The sequence below is a fragment of the Rhinatrema bivittatum genome, chromosome 6 (genome assembly GCF_901001135.1).
Source record: "Rhinatrema bivittatum chromosome 6, aRhiBiv1.1, whole genome shotgun sequence".
In the NCBI taxonomy this organism is placed as follows: Eukaryota; Metazoa; Chordata; class Amphibia; order Gymnophiona; family Rhinatrematidae; genus Rhinatrema; species Rhinatrema bivittatum.
In genome coordinates this window covers 259,185,871-259,209,829 of record NC_042620.1, presented here as the reverse complement: position 1 = coordinate 259,209,829, position 23,959 = coordinate 259,185,871, and the positions used below count along the sequence as shown (strand labels likewise).

The window sequence follows — 23,959 nt, the reverse complement described above, 5'->3', positions numbered from 1 at the left end:
GCTTAGGTACAGCCCAGAGGTTTGTACTGATCTGGGCACATACAGGCAAAAGAAAACTGGTTATTACCTGCTAATTTCCATTCCTCTAGTACCACAGATCAGTCCAGAATCCGCCCATGGAAGTGGGGCGAGTCATCCGCTTGTTCTGTTGCTTGACATTTACCGCAGAGTCGCTAGTTGGTTTTCCACTCTGTTTTTTGGCTGCTTGAGGCGTCACCATCCTCCGGTTCATGGGGGAGTTTAATGTTGAATTTTTGAGAGTGATTATTATCTTAGCCTGGGTACAGGTCAATACTGAAGGACTGCAGGTGGCACACTAGGTTATATGTAGCAGTGTCAATAAAACTTTCTCTGGCTCCTTTTGCTGGCAGAAATACAAAATCCAGGAATCTGGATTGATCTGTGGTACTACAGGAATGAAAATTAGCAAGTAAGAACCAGCTTTCCTTTCTCTGTATCTAATTACATCTAAACAATCGGATATTCTTTGCCTAATGATACCAGGGGTATTGTTAGCTATGGGCACATGGGATCTATGCTGTGAGTTTCTCCAAGTCCCCTGGAACCACTTTTGAGCTTTTAAACATGGCTTCCCCTGTCTTTTTATCCCCCTCACCTCCCTCCTCCTTGTCTCTTTCAGAAGTTAACCACCGCTCCTCCCAGTTCCTTCCCACAGCCTTCACCCTAGTGCGGTTCGGTGACATGATGTTTGAATCACATCAGATTCTGTAGACACAGAGCTGCACGGTTCAAACTTCTTGTCATTAAACTGAGCCAGCACAAAGGATGCAGCAAGGCACCTGGAACGCAGGAGGAGGAGCAATCGTGCATAAGTTTCTGAAAGGGAAAGAAGGAGCGAGGTAAGGGAGATGAAAAGACAGGGACAAGAGGAGTGGAGAAGTAGCCTAGTGGTTAGAGCAGTGGGCTGCAAACCAGGGCACATTTAAAACTAATCGGAGAAAGTTCTTTTTTACTCAACGCACAATTAAACTCTGGAATTTGTTGCCAGAGGATGTGGTTAGTGCAGTTAGTATAGCTGTGTTTAAAAAAGGATTGGATAAGTTCTTGGAGGAGAAGTCCATTACCTGTTATTAATTAAGTTGACTTAGATAATAACCACCGTTATTACGAGCAACGGTAACATGGGATAGACTTAGTTTTTGGGTACTTGCCAGGTTCTTATGGCCTGGATTGGCCACTGTTGGAAACAGGATGCTGGGCTTGATGGACCCTTGGTCTAACCCAGTATGGCATGTTCTTATGTTCTTAGGGAAATCAGGATTCAAATCCCACCACTGTTCCTTGTGACCTTGGGCAAGTCACATTACCCTCCGTTGCCTGTATGTTGTTTTGTCTCGCAGGAAAGCAATGCAGCTAGCAGTGCTTTAGGGACAATGGTGGCCGCCCCCCCCCCCCCCAACCTCAAGTGACCTCCACTGCCTTAAAGAGCTGACCACAGAAACCTTTCCCCCAAAATGAAGAAGTTGAGCAGGGCTCAAGACTGACCCCTGGCTCAGCCTGGAGCTGCCACTCAAGCTGGCCCCAACACCTCGACAATAAAGGGGCGTGTAGGATCTGGGTGATGGAGACATGGCTTGCTGGAGAAAGCATCCTTCAGCTTTTGGAAAGCAGTGACAGCCTCTATAGACCAATTGGCAACATTGGCACCCTTCTTTGTCAGAGCCGTTAAAGGCACAGTCAGTGAGGTTCTATAGTAATTTGTGAATCCCAGAAACCTTCTGAGAGCCTTTAGACCAGTAGGTTGGGACCATTTCTGAATGCTCTCCAGCTTTTGTGGGTCCATCTGGAACCCCTTGTTAGACACTATGTACCCTAAGAACGGTACAGATTCCTTGTGGAATTCGTATTTGGACAGCTTAGCATATAGATGGTTCTCCCGCAGTCTTTGTAACACTCTCTTGACATCCATAACGTGGGTATTTAGATCTTGAGAGAAGATCAGGATGTCGTCCAAATAGACAACGACTCATTGGTAGAGTAGGTCATGCAGGATGTCATTCATCATGTTTTGGAAGACAATAGAAGGACTAGGGGGCATTCCATGAAGTTAGCAAGTAGCACATTTAAGACTAATTGGAGAAAATTCTTTTTCACTCAACGTACAATTAAGCTCTGGAATTTGTTGCCAGAGGATGTGGTTAGTGCAGTTAGTGTAGCTGGATTCAAAAAAGTTTTGGATAGGTTCTTGGAGGAGAAGCCCATTAACGGCTATTACTTAGTTTACTTAGGGAATAGCCACTGCTATTAATTGCATCAGTAGCATGGGATCTTCTTGGTGTTTGGGTAATTGCCAGGTTCTTGAGGCCTGGTTTGGCCTCTGGTGGAAACAGGATGCTGGGCTTGATGGACCCTCGGTCTGACCCAGCATGGCAATTTCTTATGTTCTTATGTTCTTAGATTTAAGGCCATGCACAGCAATGGCTCCCAAAACCCCAACCCTGTCATTAATGCATTGAGCCCCCTCATTCCCTTTCCAGAGTCCTCAAGGCTCCCCCACCCCCAACCCAATAGTTATCCAAAATTATTAGGTGTATAGTGACCCCCATACCTCTCCATCCCCTTCATCACCCTAATGTCATAAAAAAAACATTGGTACTAAGTGGCAACCCCAGCCTCATGCACCCCTAAAGTTCCTAAAATTGAAGACAATCCTGAAAATCTGAAGCCAGTTAGTAACCCTAATCTCACCTCCCACTTTCCAACCCTGCCTTTGGGTGCCAAACTCTTAAATCTGGCCTTGCTCACACACACACTTTCTCTCTCACAGATACATCCTCTCTGTCCCTTACATACACACACACCAGCTCTCACACACTCCTTGGCAAACACTCCTTCACATACATGCTTTCAGGCACGCACCTTTTTTTTCTCACACACACATTCTCACACAGGTTTTCTCTCCCTACATACACACACAGGCTCTCACACACAGACACCCCCTCTCCTTCACGCATTTCGACAGGTTCTTTCTCTCTCACTCTCACACACACATACACTCTTGGCATCCCCTCTTCTCTGGGTCTTTTCTTCAAGGCCCAGCAGAGCCTCCAAATCTTCTTGGGCTGTAATGGAATGGTATCTGTTGCATCCCTGCCAAGCGTCAGGGTCTTCTTGAGATATGGCGGGATGGGCTCTGCCACGGCCCCTCCAAGCATCAGGGCTTTTTGGGCAGTGGCAGGATGGGCTCTTCCATGGCCCTGCTGGGCATCAGAGACTTCTTGGGCCATCATGGGATGGACTCCTCCATGGTCCTGCCGGGCCTCGGGGTCTCTTTGGGTTGCAGTGGGATGAGCTCCATTGCAGCTTCGCTGAGCATTAGGGTCTTCTCAGGCTGCACCCCTCCAGTTTGTGCGCTAAGGGGAAAAGTTGTGTGCTGAAGCATAAAAAGTTGTGCGCGTGCATGCGTGCAGTTTAGAATAAACACTGCATGGGAACTCTGCCAGGATCAAAATAAGAGAGTAGTTTCCCCATCACAGGTCCTGTAGGATGATTCCCTGATGACAGCTGCATGAGAACGTAAGACAGAGATCATTTAAATATTATTTAAAAGTGAGATGTTCAACTGTGCTTTTACAGGAATGCTTTTGGCGGATCTGGGCAAGGGAAAGCTGCTGATTGTGACCATTTAGTTGTTTAATTATCAAAATCTTGGTGGAGAGGGGCGTTTATGGGCCTAAGCCCCACATCTTTTACCTACCTAGCAACACCTCTGGATATCACAGCTGATTTCTGACTGATGACATGGGCAGACCATATCCCTAGCTTTTTCAGTACCCTCTCCCTCTGCAGTATCTGTGTCTTTTTCTTAGTCTTTTTGTTCGGAGCCCTCCCAGAATAAAGGGGCCCACTGTTGTTCCTAGGGCCACTTTACTCCCAAACTCTCTGTCCTTCTCCACTCTCAACTGACACAGTTCACTGCAGGTGCTGGGGTTCTTTCTGACAGGGAGGAGGTCTCGGCCTCTAGGGCCATAGGCTCACAGCTATGCATACCAACACACAGTCTTTTAGTCTCTCATTTGATGCTCTCTCAGCTGTACTCACTGCTTCGATGTCCTTGCTTTAAGGCACCTCTGATACTGAGTGAAGATACTAGACATTCTAGTGGGGGTGTTCAACAAAAATGAACTGCAACCAAAATTACTTTAAATCCAATTCACAACACAAATTCTTCCACTGATCTCATTAAAAAAAAAGCAATCCAAGGGCACCTCTTTTCTCAATTCTTTCAGCTGAGTTACAGGCTGATGCAGTAAGACGCATGCTCAAAACAGGCGCTAGTATTGAGTACCCGTTGTCCTAATGCGTGCTCTGCCACATCTCCTGGGTTCCCAATGCAGTATTTAAATAAGAGGGAAATCGGGGCAGAATAAAAAAGGGCACACTAAAGGATAACTGTGCATTTATAGCATCTGTAGTGCTCAATAGTTGATTGCATTAGGAACCCACAATTGTAATGGGTGTTCAATAGAAGCCTCCATTTTGATCCTGCTTATTTTTTGTTGTTTTGCTGAGGTTGATGAAGTGTATTATATTAGATGCCCCTGCTATGGATGTCTACATTGTGTGGCCATAAAGAAAAGTGGGTTTCTTTTTAATCGTCCATATCCATTTATTTTTTTCCACCAGAAGCAGTAAATTAGAGTCACAATGATACTAAGGAGGATGACTTATTGCAACACAGAGTGTTGTGATGTCTCCGTTTAGTGGACCCTTGGGCCGACCTGTAAGAGACTGGGAAAGGTGTTCAGCTGTCTCTAGGTAAACACAGGCCGGGAGGCAGATGTCAGGCAGGATGTAGACGATGCTCTTCACCCTGGAAGCTGGTGCTCCCCCGGGAGAAGCTCGTAGGAGCCCAACCGCTGGAACTTAGGTGAGGTTTCACCCCTGGAAGCCGGAGCCCCCCCGGGAGGAGCCCGTAGGAGCCCGGCCGCTGGAACTTAGGCGAGTGGTAGATCCAAGACAGGAGCAGGCAGGCTGGTGAACTGGAACCAGACTGAACTGTAGCTGGACTCGGGAACTGGAACCAGACAGGAACAGTAGCAAGACTCGGGAACTGGAACCAGGCAGGAACTGTAGCAAGACTCGGGTACTAGAACCAGGCAGGAACTGTGGCAAGACTCAGGTACTAGAACCAGGCAGGAATTGTAGCAAGACTCGGGTACTGGAACCAGGCAAGATCTGTAGCAAGCAGGCAGGAACCAGGCAGGTACTGTAGCAAGCAGGAACGGAGCGAGTTCAGGAAGGCAACCCACTCCGGGGCATGGAGCAAATGGGAACCGCAAGGTAACCCCGTTGCAAGGCGAAGACTGAGTGTCCGCGGCCGGCTTATTAAGGCTGCGGCGTCTGACGTCAGGAATTGGGCGGAGTCACCAATGGCGGGAACGGGCCTAGAAAGGTGTCCAACTTACGCGTGCGCACACCTAGGAGCAGGGCGTCCATTGGAGGTTCCCCGGTGGCGTTGCCCCCATGGGGACGCCGCCGAACAGGCCGCGAACTTTGCCAACAGAAGTGGGAACAGGTCCAGGAATGTGAAGGTAAGGGCCTGGTCGCGGCACTCGCGACCAGGACCGTAACACATAGGACCTTTTTTTTTAATGTTTCTAATGAGCCCTTGATTATGAGTTGACTTTACTCCACCTCTGGAGCTGAAGTTAAATTCCCCATGTTACAAAGTGTGTGTTGGCCACCCAGCACTTTCCGGCATCGGGGGGTAATAGCTAATGTCCTCAACTACATGGAATTTGCATGTGGTGGGCGCTATCAGCTACACATTTGTTTGGGCATGCATTTTGGTTGCACTAATCTCCTTACTACACTGGGGGCTACTATAGCGTGCCCAAAACGCCCGTCCAACTGCAAGTAGAGCTGTGCACTAGGCTGGGTGCACTTTATTGCATCGGCCTGTCAGTGTCCCTAAGGTCAATAATCCACCTCACTAAATTGAAATAAATGTGGAAATTACTGCTTGATATATTCAAAAGTCATATATAAAAGGTAAGCTGTGGTAGTTTCATATATTTACTAATCATGGTACCATCCAGGCTACTTAGTAGTGAAAAGTTGTAATCATTAACTGACCACCAGCCGTCCAATCAGACCTATAGTGTCACTGAGAGGGTCCATTTTGGACCTCGAACCACCAGTGATCTTTGTTGATCGATTTCCACAACCATTAGTAACCCAGGATCCATCATATTTGAAAGATACTATTCAATTTTTTTAACAAAGTGGCTGCATTAACAATTGGATGATTGTCCTGTGTTATTGGTAACTATGGACATACATCTATACACTCAGATTCCACAACAAGCTGCTCTGAATGTGATTCAATCAAATTTGTTACATCATTCAGGCTCTCAATGGATATCTGTTGCCTTCTTGGTAGAATGAGCCCAACTAGTTTTTATTCAATAATTTCTTCATTTTCAATGATGAATTTTACCATCAGTCCCATGGTATTCTGATGGGTTCCTCATTAGCTTCATCAGTAGCAAATTTGTATGTGGCAGACTTTGAGCAAAATTATGTTTACACATCTCATTGGTGGCAACATATTGTACAGTGTTATCGATACATGGATGAAATATTTTTTTTATGGTCTGTATCGAAGAGTGATCTAGAGGTGTTTGTCAAATGGATAAATTCCTTAGACAAGCATTTACAATTCGCCCACAAATGTGATAGAAAGTCCATATGTGATAGAAATGTGATACAAATGTGATAGAAATAGTGATACAAATGTGATAGAAAGTCCATACATTATAACCTTATTACTTTATATTGCAGCAGCTTAATCAATTGGCATTAGCTAAATGCCACGCCCTCACCGGTACCTTGCTTGTTCTTCCCACCCCAATGCTTTTTTGGAGACGGCAGCCCTCCATCCTTCCGCTCCGTGAAGGTGGTATACCATTGGCACCCCGCTCCGTGAATGCCAATCCCGCCTTCCGCTCCGTGAAGGGGAACACCCGCCACTGGCATCCCGCTCCGTGAACGCCTCCGTGGCTACTGCCGCTCCGTGCAGTATTCTGCCGCCTCCTCCCACCCCTGGCCTTGCGGGCCGCGATTATTGCTTATGCCAGGCCTTCATTGGGCCACCCCCAGACCGGCCATTATCTCGGTCTCCGCCATGCTGGCCTTGCGGGCCGCGGTTATTGCTTATGCCAGGCCTTCATTGGGCCACCCCCAGACCGGCCATTATCTCGGTCTCCGCCATGCTTAGTTATATCCATGCCCCCGCTTTCCCCCTATGCAAAGTCCTTGGTGCTGTGCTCCTCCCCTTCCCCCTCCCCCAACACCAAAAACTTCCCCTCTATGCAGCGATACATCCCCTTATGCTCCGGTGAGGGCACCCGCCAAAGTAGGAAACAGTAAAACCTTACTTGTTTTCTACCCCCACTAATTAATTAAAGCTGCTGTGGCCGTTTGCAGTGCAGGATGAAGATATCTACCCCAACGTCTGATAAGTGAACCCCATCCGGCCTATAATGCCTGAACATGAGAGCGAAATATCATCATGCTTGATGACATATCCCCCTATAGCTCTCAACCACGTCCCCACTTCTTTATTCAATTTGCGCCTGCTTTTGCGATGGATTTATGCGACCTCGCGTCCCTCCATACCAATCGGGGGATAATGTGGGACCATACCAATACCACGGCTGGCCATATAGCCTTAATTGCAGTCAAGTCCTTCTTGATCGTGATTATTAAGTCAATGTTTTTGACTGCGACCAAATTGTTACCGCCCAATTGACAGATGATATCAGGCTGTGGTAGTTGCCTGGCGTATTGGAGGATGCAAGGCATTAGTTGGACCCCTCATCCCTCGTTTGCCGAGCCAGAATAAGCTGGCCTTGCTACGAGGTATGCCCATCTGCTCGCTGGAGGTCTTTCTCTTGGTTCTAATGTGCGCCCAATAAATGTACGAGTGCCCCATATCACTTTCGCGCTCCCCGCTGGCAAGTCTATGATGGACAAAATAAAACGGTTATGTGCAACAGGACGGTAAATATATGCTTTTTATGTTTCTCAGTGAGACTGTTCATTGGGGTGTCTGGTTATTGGGTCGTATGTATGTTTTGAATTTACCGGATTTCCACCGCCCTAGCGCCTTAATTTGATCTTCGCTTAAACCGCTGCTGGCGAAGGATGCTGCGCCTATTCGGAATGAATGTGTGTGATAAGCTCCCGCGTCTTCCCCTATCTTTTCCAAGCCTTTGCGTAGCATACTGATAAACTGGTAACGCGATAGCGCGTTGCCATCTTTGTGTTTTAGAAAGGGCCCTCCCCCCAGCGGGCGTACTTTGAGGTATTCTGTTGTAGCCCTTACGGGGCATATCACCCCCGTATGAGCAGGGTATAATGTAATCCAGCGACCTACTGCCCGTTGATCAGTTTTTGCTCGCCTGAGAAAGATCTGTACTGTCTCATTAAACAGCCTTATGTTTTCTATCAGGAGACCCCCATCCGATGCCCTGGTGGTCACCTTTGCCCTCGGGATAAGCTCGCTGTTTCTAAATGCACCAAAGAACATTAGTGAAAAAGCCACGGTCCATAGCTTTACCTCATAATTGTCCCAAACTAGGCTGGGGAGCTCCTTTACCAGTGCTTGTAGCAGCATTGGTGTGATAGGCTTTCTGGCGTCCCTTCTAACTGGTTCTTGTCTCCGCCAACCCTCTAATATCTTTTTTATGAGAAAGGAGTTGCTAATTGAGCCTATCCCCCATAGTTTGGAGACGAAAACAATAGCAGCTACATGTTGCCCTGCCTGTGCTCTTGATGCTCCCGAGTTCTTGAGGTAGAGCAAGAACTCTGTTACATTTCTCTCTGTCATTACATTTCTCTCTGTCATTGTCCCTTGAACTTGCGTGTTATTTGATTGGCAAAATTTTTGGAACAGGCTCCCGCCGCGTGCATATGCTCTCCCCGTACTCTGCCAGAGCCGATCTCAATATGGAGGCGATTCCGGGCACCCTAATTCCCAAATCCGCGGAGGGACGTGATAAGGGTGATGCTCTGCTTCCGGGGCCAGGAATCTGAAACGAGACCACTGACAACGAGACAATGCATCAGCGATGCCGTTAGCTTCCCCCGGAACGTACTTAGCCTTAAAGACCAGGTTAATGCGCAGGCAGAGCAGTACTAAATCCCGCAATAGCCTAATGACCCTAGGGGAGTGAGCGGTGAGAGAATTTTTCGCCTGTACAACCGCCATGTTGTCTGACCAAAAAACCACTCTTCTGTTGTGGAAACATGCTTTCCACATGTGTATTGTTGCAACAATGGGGAACAATTCGAGAAAAGTGATGTCTCTGAGTAAACCCATGGCTTCCCACTGTACTGGCCATCGTTCCGCGCACCATTTCCCAGCCAGATAGGCCCCGAATCCAGCGCTCCCCGCTGCGTCGGTGTAGAGCTGCAGCTCCCTATTGGTCATGATCGGGTCCCTCCAAACTGTCCGCCCATTATATTCCCCTAGGAATGTCTTCCATACTATGAGGTCCTCCCTGAGCTCCTTGGTGATTCTAATGAAATGATGGCTCCTGCGAATACCTGCTGTGGCTTGGGACAATCTTCTCATGAAGGGGCGACCCATGGGCATGATCTTGCAAGCGAAATTGAGGTGACCAATGAGTGACTGCATTTGTTTTAGCGTGATTGTTCGGTAGTAGATATGTTGGCCCGTAACGCTGCTATTTTTGCGGGTGGTAGGCGTGTGACCATTTGCAGAGTATCAATTTCGATACCGAGAAATGACAATTTTTGTGACGGTCCTTCTGATTTGTGCTTAGCTAGCGGAATGCCTAATTCGTCAGTTTTCCGGGTGAATGCTTCGAGGGCTTGCGCACAGGCCTGTGTGTCCCTATGGCCGGTAAACAGAAAATCATCCAAATAGTGAATGATTTTCCCTTTCCCGATGTCCTGCTCTACAGCCCATTGCACAAATGTGCTAAACCTCTCAAAGTAGGCGCAAGATATAGAGCAGCCCATCGGGAGGCATTTATCGAAGTAATATTTACCTTGGAATTGAAACCCCAACAGATGGAAGCAGCTTGGATGTATTGGAAGCAAGCGGAAGGCTGATTCAATGTCGGCTTTTGCCAACCATGCCCCTTGCCCCCAATGCCTCACCATGTCTAATGCCTGGTCAAATGAGGCGTAGGCAACCGAGCATGCTTCGGGGTCCAAGTAATCATTCACTGACCCACCCTCTGGGAAGGATAAATGGTGAATCATTCGGAATTCCCCTGGCTCTTTTTTGTGAACCACCCCCAGAGGGGAAATCCTAAAATGAGGTAGAGGTTTGTCCTTGAATGGGCCTTCCAACCTACCCATGTCGCTTTCTTTTTTGATCTTTAGTGCAATGACCTCTTCATTATTCCTCGCAGATAAGAGATTCTTAGCCTCTGTGGCGGTTTCTGGCCCCATGAAAGGTATATGAAAACCTTGGGAAAACCCTTCGTATAGCCATCTGGCCTCCTTGGGCTGATAACCCTTTAAACAGACCTGCAAGCTATGTATCTTAATGGGGGTAGGTGCTCTAATGAATTTATTGTTGCTCTGTGTGGGGGATGGTTCCTCCCCTTTGGCATTTTGTTTGAGGGTGGCCTGCACCGCATCCCATGCAGGCGTGTCTGAATTTGCAGGCAGCAGCGAATCTGCAAAAACCAGAGTTGAACAGCCTACAGATGGGAGTCCCCCCACCCCTAAATCTAGTGGCTTGCCCCCACCTTTGCCCTTGACGAAAGGGCTGACCTTGCCGAAATGGAAATCTTCCCGTAAAAGTATTTCCCCTGTTACATGTAACTGCTTTTTCCGCACTATTGTTCAAGTTTAAGCTTATATTGCACTCCTGTTTCATGTGAACCAGCATGATGGGACTGTTGTCTTGAATGTTGGTATATAAAAAACTTAAATAAAATAAATAAAAATATCATATTTAGATGTGTTGGTATGCATTCAAAGACTAATATTATTACAACTGTCAATCGCAAACTTACAGATAAGAATAATTTATTGTGATACCATAGTCATCACACCACTTCTTTCAGAAAAGGACTTCTGGTGAGTCAGTGTTTTCAAAATGTTAAGTGCACTCTACGCTTATGGCAAGGGACACAAGAACACTTAGACTCAGTAGAAAGTATAATTTCTTTTTATTAATCAGTATAAGTATTCTCGGGAGATGCTGGGTACTGGATGCCCTTTGTCTGACAAACTGACCAGCATCTCGCTGTATACAGGAAGTGATCCTTCTTTTATAGATAACATTCAATACTGGAAAAGGATAGAAGGTTCTAGAGATCTGCGTGACTGCCCAAAGGATCATTTACATAAGTTGTAATGTCAACTGCATGATAAGATCATCCCTAACTATGCCTGATTAGTTTCCCCAGGAGGTGTAGCCCATTTACCATGGCTTTTGAGATTATTATTCTGTTAAAATCTTACTGGTCAAGATAATTAACACGTCTGTAGCTGTGTTGATACAAACTCCTGAGAATAGTGCCTGAAGCTCCCCGTTGGTTTCTTCTTTGTGACCCTATGAATAGGCATCACCTTTCTGGTGCCAGCTTTTCTTCCTTTATAGATATCCAGGGACATTCTGCAAGTCATGCTCAGAAAGTCACTTAGAGTTTATTCAGCCCAGGCAGACTAAAGAAAAGCAGAGGCTTCTGGGGATTTCCTTCTCCATGTTGGTTTTCTGCTCAGGCATACTTCTCATTTCCCCCTTGTGCCACTTACAAATGGCAAAAGTGGAAGACCCAAGTACCAGAGGTGAAGACAGAACCATGAAAAGTGATTATGCCAAATGGGCTAAATGTATAAGCTAACAACTAACCTTGTGTATGTATTGTTATCCCTCTAGATCCCCCCTAAAGTAAATGAGACTCAAAGACAGACACGCACTCTCTAATTGACAAATAATAACAGCATAACTAAGTTTCACTAGGTAGCCATTAGCTCTATAATTGAGCTATAAGGATACCTGCGTTATAAAAAGGACCTAATTTATAATAGCAAGACCTCATATGTTATTTTTTAGAGCCAAGTAATTACATAATAGTGGTGTAACATGTAAAGATAAGAAGAACAAAGAGAGACTAGTATGAAAGTATTATGTTTCTCATATAATACTAGGTATACTGGGCAAGTCTATGCAAGGAATACTGTTATTGTAAACAACTACCCAGGATAATATTCATTACAATGGCAAGCAGGGATATAATCAATGCATGTTACCAGAAAAGTGAAGGAAGTCAAGAAACTAGAGGAAAACCAAGAATTAGAATAAGGACTCATAATGTGTTGTGCATACATCCTGTGGGACAAGTTATAAAAGTGTTGCAAAAAATAAGACATGTTCTAGTCATAAGCAGAAGTGGGCCTAGGTGAACGGAAGTGTCACCCTACCAGAGCACATCTGTGAGAGCTTGTGACTAAACTCTAGGTAAAGAAACCAATAGGTAGTGTTACAGGAAGAAATGCTCAAAAAGGTATATAGGGAAAAATAGAAGGGGCTCATTAAATTCAGTATATTGGGTACAGAAAAATACTAGTGCAGAAGCAGCAATAGAGCAGAATTTACCTCAAGGGAATATTTGATTTATACCAAGACATATCACACTGTCAAGTGGCCAGCAGTGGGACAGGGTGATTGGTTAGTGTGATCAGATTAGCTTTCATAAATAAAAGTAAAAGAGAACATATCAAATAATCATCTCACTGACTCAGCAAGTAAATGCATATACTCATTATAAGGTATAGGACTGGATAATGCTACAAAATGCTGGAACTGTAAGGCTACTAAAGACTGCCTCAATTCAGACTTTATCATTAACTTGAAATCTAAATAGTGGCATTTTTAAATGGATACATAACTAAAATATTGACTAGGTGTATCATTTCATATTTTTTTGCTGACAATCAGTTATCACGTATGAAATAAAGGTCCATATGATGAAAAGTGCACGATGACTTCTGTACAAAGGATGGGATGATTTCTGAAATCAATGACATTTGACGTATGCAGTTCTCTCAGCTGGGTGGATTTCTGACATCAGAGCATAGCCTCTTAAATCAGTATTAGATGTATATGTTATTAAAGCCTAATATAAGAGCAAAACAAATTCAAATTAATCAATGAGACAAATTCCATCATGGCCTTAGCTCCCTACATCTAGTAATCCCTACATCTGCATAATAATCCTTCTTTATAATTAGGTAATATGCAATAGTCAGGACCACAAACAACTTAAATGCTCAGACATTACACAGACACATGCATTTCACTAAACTGACACACAAATTCATTCATTCATTCTTCAGGTGTCATGACACACATAACACAAAAAAGACAGATAACAATTAACATATTTGAACTCAAAAAGTATTTGGATCGATCCAGAATAAAACAAAAATCAAAATTAAAATGATCTATTTAAAAATGAAAAAAATCAAACTGAGGAAAAATATAATCTTCAAGCTTTACAGCTCAAAGGTGTTTTCTTTTTCAATCTGGAAATATATAAAATCTGGCATACAATAAAGTAAGGTAATAGTTAAAGTGAAATTACAGCATCATTGAAATTAACATTCTGATATACCTTAATTCAACAAATAGCAGTCAAGCGAATTTCTTGTTTCTTTTGTTATGCAACTGGGAAGCACTACATAAGGTGTGGTGAGTGAGCTGTTCTCCATCTGGGATTTAAAACCCTTTGTGTTCCTTTTCTTAAGGTGATAATGTTAGTGCTTTGTAATTCAAAGATTACAATTAACCTATGTTAATGGGTCATACAATGCACGGTCAATACTTGTACCATCAACTCCTAGCTTAATTCCTAAAAATGAAACCTGGGACAGACAATTTTGTACTTTGGTAGAATTTATTTTATTTCCTTTCTATGCTGCTTATAAGAGTAGTTCTGTAGTGTGCATTGCACAAATCCTATACATACTGTACTTAATGGATCATTTACATAATCACTAATACATCAGCTGGGAGTCTGAAGGTCTTGGGACAAGGTTTAAAAAATAGAAGGGCTTCAACTGAATTTCCACTGAATCTATACTCTGCACTTTGCCATAAGGGTCTTGTTCAGTTGCCCCTACTGAAACAGGCACCTATAGAAACTGTTCCTGTCTGTATGTGAAAGTAACAAACTGGCTGAATGCACAACTTTGGAGATTAATGCAAAAGAAAGCTCTATTTCCAGGGCTTGTAACAAATCCCTGCCTAACAAATTTACTGGACAATCTGGTGCATATACAAACTGACTTGTTACTTCTTTTCATTGTAACTGTATGCTAGTCTTAGCATGGGTTCTCCTGCTCCTGTCCTCATTTGCACCACTCCTAGCAGACATTATGTATAACCATTCCCTACTCTATATCTCTAAATCTCGGGAAATCTTCCTGGTCTGCCTTTCCCACTAATTCTGTTATATGGGGGATTTCTTTCAGGGTTTGCTCTATATTTATGTGCAAAATGAATATCAACATTCAATACCTGTGCTCCTGTCAGGATCAAAATTAGCTCCTTATGAAGGGCTAAACACCTCTGCCATTTATTCTTCTTCTAATACTTCCCATCCTTCTAGATTACTGCACCTATTAATTAATTCTGGGAATACCAAGCATCACTTCCACTGGTTCCATATTCCACATCATCTGAAACCCCTTTACCCCAGATACTTTCTCAGCAACTATTCTATCTAGCAACACTTTTACCTCTTTCTGCTTATGTAATTCCTCCATTTGCCTAGAATATAATTTAATTGGGAGTTTAGTTAAATCTTCAGCTCCTTTACTCTTTTCTCTAGCATACAATAACAAATATTGAGAATCATTTCTAGCCATAGTTTATTTTCTAGCCCTGGTTACAAAGAACAAAGTGTCTGTAGATTTGGAACCCATATGCTAGTACATGGGCTGTGCACTGTTGGGCATAGGCCAGTGAAACTCATGTAATCTTAAATTTAAACATTTAAAGCGAAACAGATAATAGGGTACCCAGCTTCTATTTCCCCACAGATTCATGCAGCTGCTGCACTGTACGTAATCCTGCTACCCTTTGTGCTCTAGTTTGTACACATTCCTTAACTGCTAATTAACAAGCTTGTTTAGTAATCTCTTGTGCTGCAAAGTCTGCAAATGTAAGAGAGATATTCCTCCTGTTCCATTTAATTTTCTTCAGTACCTTCTAGAGGGAGCACTCCCAATTCCCCATATGGAATAACTGAGCTGCCCCTACCTGATAAGGTTGTTATATCTAATGAACCCCTAGCAAAAGGATGTTTTGGTTTACAGATGGGTCCTGTACAAAATCAAATCCAGGATTTGCTGCAAGTGCTTAGACGTGACAGTTCTCACTACCATCAGAAATGTCTGCACAGGGAGCAGAATTAAGAGATGAAAATATGAATCAGTGAAAACTGTCAGGGGAACCAGAGCACAATTCATGAATACCTACACAATTCTGCTCCCTGTGCAGACATTTCTGATGGTAGTGAGAACTGTTCACGTCTAAGCACTTGCAGCAAATCCTGGATTTGATTTTGTACAGGACCCATCTGTAAACCAAAACATCCTTTTGTAGGGGTTCATTAGATATAACAACTTATCAGGTAGGGGCAGCCCAATTATTCCATATGGGGAATTGGGAGTGCTCCCTCTAGAACAGACCTGGGCAAGGGGCGGCCCGCGGGCTGAATCCGGCCCGCCTACGGTCTGTGACCGGCCCGCCCACTGCTGAGAGCAGACGGAGAATGAGGCACGCTGCCTTCCCTTGCAGAGGGAAGGCAGCGTGCCTCATTCTCCGCTCCCTCGCTCCCCGATTGGCCGGCCAATCGGGGAGCGAGGGAGCGGAGAATGAACTGATTTTTTTACAGCATTCAGTGGGGGGGGAGGGAGTGACTCGAGCGAAGACACGCTGCCCGATTGGCCGGTGCTGGGCAAGCCTTGCCCAGCACCGGCCAATCGGGCAGCGTGCCTTCGCTCGAGTTTCTTTTCTACCTACCTACCAGTTCCGCCTTTCGTGTTCTTTTTCAGGGGTCCCCAACCACCGGTCCGCGGGAGTTTTTTTGCCGGTCCGCAGCACGCGCTCCCGGTCTCTCCCGCTGCTGTTGCCGCTGGGCTGTCAGCACGTTCAAGCCCAGTGGTAACGGCAGCGGTGTTAGAAGCTGTGGCACCCGCGGCTGGCCTTTTCTTCTTCCCGCGCCTGCACCCCCCCTCCCGTGACCCGGAACAGGAAGTGATACATGGAGCGGTGCGCGGGAAGGAGAAAGAGCCGTGCCGCGTCGGCTGCAGCGTCGGTCCCCGAGCAGTTGAAGCAGCCAGTAATCGAGAAAGGAGTCAGCAGCATGAGCCTCCCGCGGCCGATGGGATTCTTCTTTCTTGGTCTGCTGGGGAGGGGGGGAAGAGGAAGTGAGTAACAGAAAGAGAGAGAAGCAGCCAGCCAGCCAGCCTGTGTGTGATTGACTGGTCAGAGAGCTGATGTGTGTGTGTGTATGTGAGAGACAATGAAAGTGATTGCTCAGGGAGATGACTGATGTGTATGTGAAAGTGTGAGACATTAGTCAGGGAGGTGACTGATGTGTGTGTGTGTGAGAGAGAAAAAGCATGGAAGTGAGAAGTCTGGGTATGTGGGAAAGCATGAGCGTAAGAAGCCTGGTGTTGTGGGAGTGAGAAACCTGGGTGAGTGTGCATGCATGAGAGAGAGAGACTGCTTGGTAAGGTGACGGTGTGTGTGAGAGAAAAAGACTGGTGTGTGTGAATGTGAGAGAATGTGATTCAGGGAATGAGAAGCCTGTGCACGTGGAGAGTGAGCATGGAAATGAGAGAGACTGGTGTGTGTGTAACAGAGAGAAAGTGATTATGGGAATGAGAAGCCTGTGCATGTGAAGAGAGTGAGCATGAGAGTGAGAAACCTGGGTGTGTGTGAGACAGCATGGGAGTGGGAAGCCTGTGTGTGTGAGTGTGCATGCATGAGAGCGAGAGACTGGTTGGTAAGGTGACTGTGTGTGTGAGAGAAAGAGACTGGTGTGTGTGAATGTGAGAGAAAGAATGTGATTCAGAGAATGAGAAGCCTGTGCAGTGGAGAGCGAGCATGGAAATGAGAGAGAGACTGGTGTGTGTGTAACAGAGAGAAAGTGATTATGGGAATGAGAAGCCTGTGCATGTGAAGAGAGTGAGCATGAGAGTGAGAAACCTGGGTGTGTGTGAGACAGCATGGGAGGGAGAAGCCTGTATATCTGAAAGAGAACTTGGGAGTGGGAAGCCTGTGTGTGTGTGTATGCATGAGTGAGATCAGGTGACTGGTGTGTGTGTGTGTGTGTGTGAGAGAGAGAGAGAAATAAAGTGATTATGGGAATGAGAAGCCTGTGCATGTGAAGAGTGAGCATGGGAGTGAGAAACCTGGGTGTGTGTGAGACACATCATGGGAGGAAGAAGCCTGTATATCTGAAAGAGAGCATGGGAGTAAGAGACTGGTGAGTGTGTGTGTGTGTGTGAGAGAGAGAAAGAAAGTGATTATGGGAATGAGAAGCCTGTGCATGTGGAGAGAACAAGCATGGGAGTGAGAGACTGGTGAGTGAGTGTGTGTGTGTGTGAGAGAGAGAGACAGAGAAAGTGATTATGAGAGTGAGAAGCCCATATATGTAAGTAGAACACGGGAGTGGGAAGCCTGTGTGTGTGTGTGTGTGTGTGTGTGTATGGCATGAGAGAAACTGTTCAGGAAGGTGACTGGTGTGTGTGTGTGCCAAAGACTGTTTGGGAGATGATTGGTGTGTGAGAGACAGAAACTGGTCATGGGGGCATGACTGGTATGGTGTGTGTGTGAGAGACATGGGCACTAAGGAAGAGGACCATAAGTATAGAGCTTAGCTTCTACTGCTGCTTCTGGTGTGTGCCACGGCCTGCAGGGGAGGGGAGTAGGAGAGCTGCTGGAGGGGGTAAGTAAAGATGGCTTTAAGTTTATTTTTCTTGACTGCCATTTTAATTGTGTGATGTCTGCTTTTTTGAAATATTTTATTGGTGTTTGGAGAATGTTTAATAGTTTTTATGAGTTTTTAATTGTTGGATGTTATTCTGTTCATAGCTGTTTAGAAACATTTATTCTGCTTATTAGTATAGTTTTACAATTATTTCTGTGTGGGGATCTATAGCTGCTTGCTATTCTGTTTTCCTAATAAGAGGTGTATTGGTTTTTAGGACCTGATTTAATATTTGTGGTGTTGCCTTTTCATAGATAGGGTTGCTCCTGTTTTGTATTCCATAATACAGGTGTAACTGTGTGCGGATTAGTTTATGTGCATTACTACAGATCCTGGGAGTATGTTAGGTCGGTTCTGTGTCTGTTACCGAGATGAGATATTTTGCTAGCATGTAAGCGTTAGTATCGGTCTTATTTGTTGTGTTTTCTCAGAGGACATGCATTGGTGGTAAACTGCTGTCTTTTCATAAGTAGGGCTATTGAGAACTGAGTTAATTATATTAGTCCGGTCCTCTAAAACCATCCCAATTTCTCATGCGGCCCCATGGGAAAATTAATTGCCCACCCCTGCTCTAGAAGGTACTGAAGAAAATTAAATTTGGAATTAATTATAATTGTTTAATAGGATACTATAGAAGTCAATAATATGGCTGAATATTTACCAAGTCTTGTAGTGGTAAAAGAGATGTGAGCATTCCCTAAAAGTATTCTAACTTCATGGGAAGTATGTAAGACAATTAAAATCCCTGGTACATGTGCTTGCAATTTACACATAGCTTCCGTACATACCACAACCCCTCACAATCTGAAAACCCCTGTTGTATCACACCAAAGTACCAGAGAAATAAGCCATGGGGTTATATTGTCATGCTGAGAAGCAGCCACTGCCCATCCTTCAGACCCATGATATACCCACAAATCAATCTCATAACTTAAATCAACAAGAGCCAAACTAGGTGCATTCAATACTGACTGTACTAGATCCTGTATAATCTCTGAATCTTCTGCAGTTAATGTCAATTTATTTTCACTAGCAGGGCTGCCTTTAAGATGCCTACGTAATTTGACCTAGCTGACTAGCAGCAGACTGACTACAAGTATGCAGCAAAGCTGGATATCAGCTCTAACCTGAAAAGATAGGAATTCCAAGCAGCCATAGCAGGAGCATAGGGGCAGATTTTATAAATCTGCGCACATGCATACTTTTGTTCGCGCACTAGGCACAAACAAGAGTACGCAGGATTTCAATAGATACGCACGTAGCCGCGCGTATCCATTAAAATCCAGGGTGACAGCGCGCGAGGCTGCCCAAAATCAGCAGCCTGCACGCGCCGAGCCTCGCAGCCTGCCTCCGTTCCCTCCGAGGCCGCTCCCCCCACCTTCCCCTACCTAACCCACCCCCCGGCCCTATCTAAACCCCCCCTACCTCTATCACGAAAGTTACGCCTGCTTGAAGCAGGAGTAACTTTGCGCGCGCCGGGCCGCCTGCCGCGCTCCATGTTCCGGTCCAGGGGCTGGTCCGGAGGCCGTGGCCACGCCCCCGGAACGCCCCCGGGCCGAAACCACGCCAGCGGCGCCGCCCCCGGATGACGCACTGAACGCGTCACGCCCCCGATGATGCGCGGATTGCGACACACCCCCCGAAACGCCCCCCCCCCAGAAAGCCCCGGGACTTACGTGCGTCCCGGGGCTTTGCGCACGCCGGAAGCCTATGCAACATAGACTCGGCGCACGCAGGGGGTGTTTGGGCCAGGTTTTCGGGGGGTACGCGCGTATGTTACGTGCGTACCCCTTTGAAAATCTGGCCCATAGTGTGGGGGCATCTTACTCCAGTATTATCAGAAACAATCTCTTTGCCTGTACCATAAATCAAAGAATTGCAAATGTTTATCTAACGACTGTTCTTTTACATACTTAAACCAATTTAACAAGAGAGTTGGTTTCCATGAGCTTTCCTGTTATCTACTAGATGACTCTCTGTCACCACAAAAAACTGAATGAAAAAAGTGCAATATATCTTTTATGTCTGCTCTAAAATCTTTTAAGTTTAGTGTTTGCAAACCCAATAAATGACAGTTTTATTGAGCAATTGGTTCAGGAACCAACGAGAGAGGGAGCAATTTTAGATCTAATTCTCAGTAGAGCACAGGATTTGGTGAGAGAGGTAACGGTGGTAGGGCCGCTTGGCAATAGTGATCATAATATGATCAAATTTGAATTAATGACTGGAATGGGGACAGTAAGCAAATCCATGGCTTTCTTGCTAATCTTTCAAAAGGGAAACTTTGATAAAATGAGAATAATAATTAGAAAAAAACTGAAAGGAGCAGCTACAAAGGTTAAAAAGTGTGCAAGAGGCATGGTCATTGTTAAAAAATACCATCCTAGAAGCACAGTTCAGATGTATTCCACACATTAAGAAAGGTGGAAAGAAGGCAAAACGATTACCGGCATGGTTAAAAGGTGAGGTGAAAGAAGCTATTTTAGCCAAAAGATCTTCATTCAAAAACTGGAAGAAGGATCCAACAGAAGAAAATAGGATGCATCTACCGGTTCACCTTTATCCACATGTTTATTAACTCCTTCAGAAAAATGAAGTAGATTTGTTAGGCAAGACTTCCCTTGTGTTCCATTAAACCATGTCTTTCTATATGCTCTATGATTTTGATCTTGAGAATAGTTTCCACTATTTTTCCTAGCACTGAAGTCAGGCTAACTGGTCTGTAGTTTCCCGAATCACTAGAAACAAAGAGAATCGGTAGTTGAAAATGCCCTTTATTAGATGATGCCCGACTCTGGCCGAGTTTCGCTCTTTCTCACAGAGCTGCATCAGGGGCAATCAGTTGAAGCAGGGCTATTATCTGTAATGTTAACGCCTCAAAGGTATATGTGAGCTCATCAAACATCTGTAAGTGCCGTCAAACAGCACCACTAACATTTGAGTTAATGGTGCTGTTTGACGGCACTTTTTGCAGACCTCGATCTGATCGTTGCAGAAGGCTGCAGAGTGAAATTCACTTGTGGTCTTACAGATGTTTGATGAGCTCACATATACTTTTGAGGCATTAACATTACAGATAATAACCCTGCTTCAATTGATTGCCCCTGAGGCAGCTCTGTGAGAAAGAGCGAAACTCGGCCAGAGTCGGGCATCATCTAATAAAGGGCATTTTCAACTACCGATTCTCTTTGTTTCTATTGCTACACAGCCAACTGGATCGGCTACCGCTTTGTTTTTTGGGTTTCCCGAATCACCCCTGGAGCCCTTTTTAAATATTGGGGTTACATTAGCCACCCTCCAGCCTTCAGGTACAATGGATGATTTTGATAGGTTACAAATTTTAACTAAAGATCTGATATTTCATTTTTTAGTTCTTTCAGAACTCTAGGATGCATACCATCCAATCCAGGTGATTTGCTACTCTTCAGTTTGTCAATCAGGTCTACCACATCTTCCAGGTTCATCGTGATTTGTGGAAGCTTTTTGGATTGTATATAGCACAGATGGATTTACAAATTATTTACAGAGTGGTGATTTAACAAGTATTTATGAACAACCTGCACTGGAAGCTTTAAATTAAAGCTTTAAATAGCTTGAATTTAAAATGCAAAAAAAATGTTTTTGAAAAAAAAATGTTGTTGCACTGCAATCACTTAGTCAAGGCTGGATGGTGGTCAGTTAATGATTACAACTTTTCACTACTAGGTAACCTGGATGGTACCATGATTAGTAAATATATGAAACTACCAAACCTTACTTTTTATATTTGATTTTTGAGTACATCAAGCAGTAATTTCCACATTTATTTTAATTTAGTGAGGTGGGTAATTGGTTTTCTTTCTATTGAGTACATGGTTGACCTACTAGGTGGAGATTGTCTACATTTTAGGAGTGTCCCTAAGGTGGCAGGCACTAGGCAAAACCTAACCCTTCAGCTGTTAGACGGTGGGCTCCCAGTGGGGCCCTGGATCTCCTTATCTATCTATCTCTCTCTGATGGTAAATGCGGGATTTCTGATGGTGGAAAGTCCCACAAAGTGTTTGAACTCCAAATCTATTCTCCTCCTCAGTAGGCAGGAACTGGTGGCACAATAATTCTTTCCAAAATAACAAGCACAAAACTCTTTGCAAAGTTACTTCTCTTTTCTTCTCTGTCAGGTCACTGCTGTCCTTCCTTAGCTGGTCGTAAGTGGATCACCGTACCTTCTCCTGACATCCCCGCAAGCAGGGGTGACAATCCTCCAGGGGCAGGACCAGGCTCCTAAAAAGCAAAAATCTCAGAAAAAAAATATTTCTTTCCAAACTCCTCTTCACTCTTCCAAGACGATCCCTTCCAGACCGGAGGAAGGTACTGGCCAGGGTAGTCTCTTCCATGCATCAGGCTGTGGGGACCAAAAATGGAGGCCACTGCTACTCACGGCTCCAAATCAAAACCTAACTCAAACTATCACACATTGCCTGCTTTTATAGGGCACTGATGACCAATCGAGAAAAGCCTCTGGGGGTGCCTGCAGGGATGGTGTGTAAATTACTAAATCTTAGCCTAGGGCTTAAGCTAGGGACAATTTAGCTAGTGAGGACCTGTTAACCAGTAAACAGCCTCTCTCAATTTGTGATGATTTTCAGTTTCCCCCACCTTTAGCTTTGTAGCAGAGTTTGATATTTTAATACAACTTCAGAGACATTGTAACCTTGTGAATTATCTTGTGCAACACTGGGTTCACTGGACGTTCTTCATAAAACAATATATATTTCTTTTAACCCTCAGATGATCCTCTTTTGGGCCTGCGAGTCATTTCCTCAAGCTAAAGAATGGCAAGACCCTGTGGAGAGCTTCATGAGGCTAGTGGTTTACCTCGAGCGCTTCCTCAAGGATGGGGTGCTCCCTCATTATTTTCTGGGCCCCCAGGTAAACCTGTTTAAAGCTGAGGCTGGGAAGCTGCAGGAAATCCACATGGCAGTGGTCAAGTTCAAGAGTTCTCCAGTGGATTACCTCCAAAGGAGGCAGGTCCTGGGAATTTGAAGACCCAGCAAAGGAAGCAGCTGTATTAAAATGTACATTTGTCTATGAAATGCACTGATGGGTTCTGTGGAAAGATGTCCTTAATGTCCTTACAAAGCTGTGGCCTCCACAAATGAGCACAGCACTCCAGGTGGGATCCTACTAAGTAGCCTACTCTACTGGTGACAGCTCCTCACACATACTGTTAGCTTTTTCTGCTGCTTTTTTCTTTTGTCTCTGCAGTTTCATCCTGCTCCTTCGGGCTTCCAGGTTAATCAGAAACACTTTACGGTGCTGCAGCACTGAGCCTTCATTCACAACTACCTGTTTTTCCCTGCCTCCTTATTTTATGACCCTTCCCTCACTCATCTAGCTCCCCAACAATTGCAGTGACAGCCTTCAACCAGCAATCTTGTACAGAGGCGTTCTGAGTCTGGCCAAAGAAACAGTGCAATGACCTAGAATCCCGTTCCCCGGGGGTTTGTGAAAGCTGCCTCTGCAGCATCCCCAGCCCAGATCATCCCCATCACAGTGCACAGCCCTGCTACTGAACCACCAGGTCAGCCCGAATCAATCACCTTTACATACTGCAGAAACATGCTGATCAGCACTGTGATACAAATTGTTATATTATTGTACAACCCAGATACCATGGGAAATGTGCTGCTATCATCTACAAAGACAAATGTACATTTATCTCTCCTGCCCTAAATAAAATAACTTTCTCTAGTATTATTTGTATATGCTTCTAATTTATCAGTGACAAGAGGCCTGCATATTGTAACCTATGAAGGCAGGTTGAAGGCATTTGTGGTATTTAGCCTGGAGAAGAGAAAAACGAGGGGCTGACTTGATAGCACTGAAATACATACGGACCGATACAGTAAAATCGCGGGCGAGCGCCAGCACTCCCGGCGCGCGCACAGGCCACTCTCCTG

The 23,959-nt window shown here is 44.9% G+C and overlaps 1 protein-coding gene across 1 annotated transcript in view; it reads left to right on the top strand.

Annotated features, from left to right (window-relative positions):
* The window catches only part of LOC115094168 (protein mab-21-like 3), a 32,741-nt gene extending 8,988 nt beyond the window's left edge, over positions 1-23,753 (top strand). Inside the window, exon 4 of the mRNA XM_029606940.1 lies at positions 22,788-23,753. Within this exon, the coding sequence (XP_029462800.1) occupies positions 22,788-23,042 (255 nt within the window). The 3' untranslated portion in view covers positions 23,043-23,753. The remainder of the gene's footprint in view (positions 1-22,787) is intronic.
* The last annotated feature ends 206 nt before the right edge of the window (positions 23,754-23,959 follow it).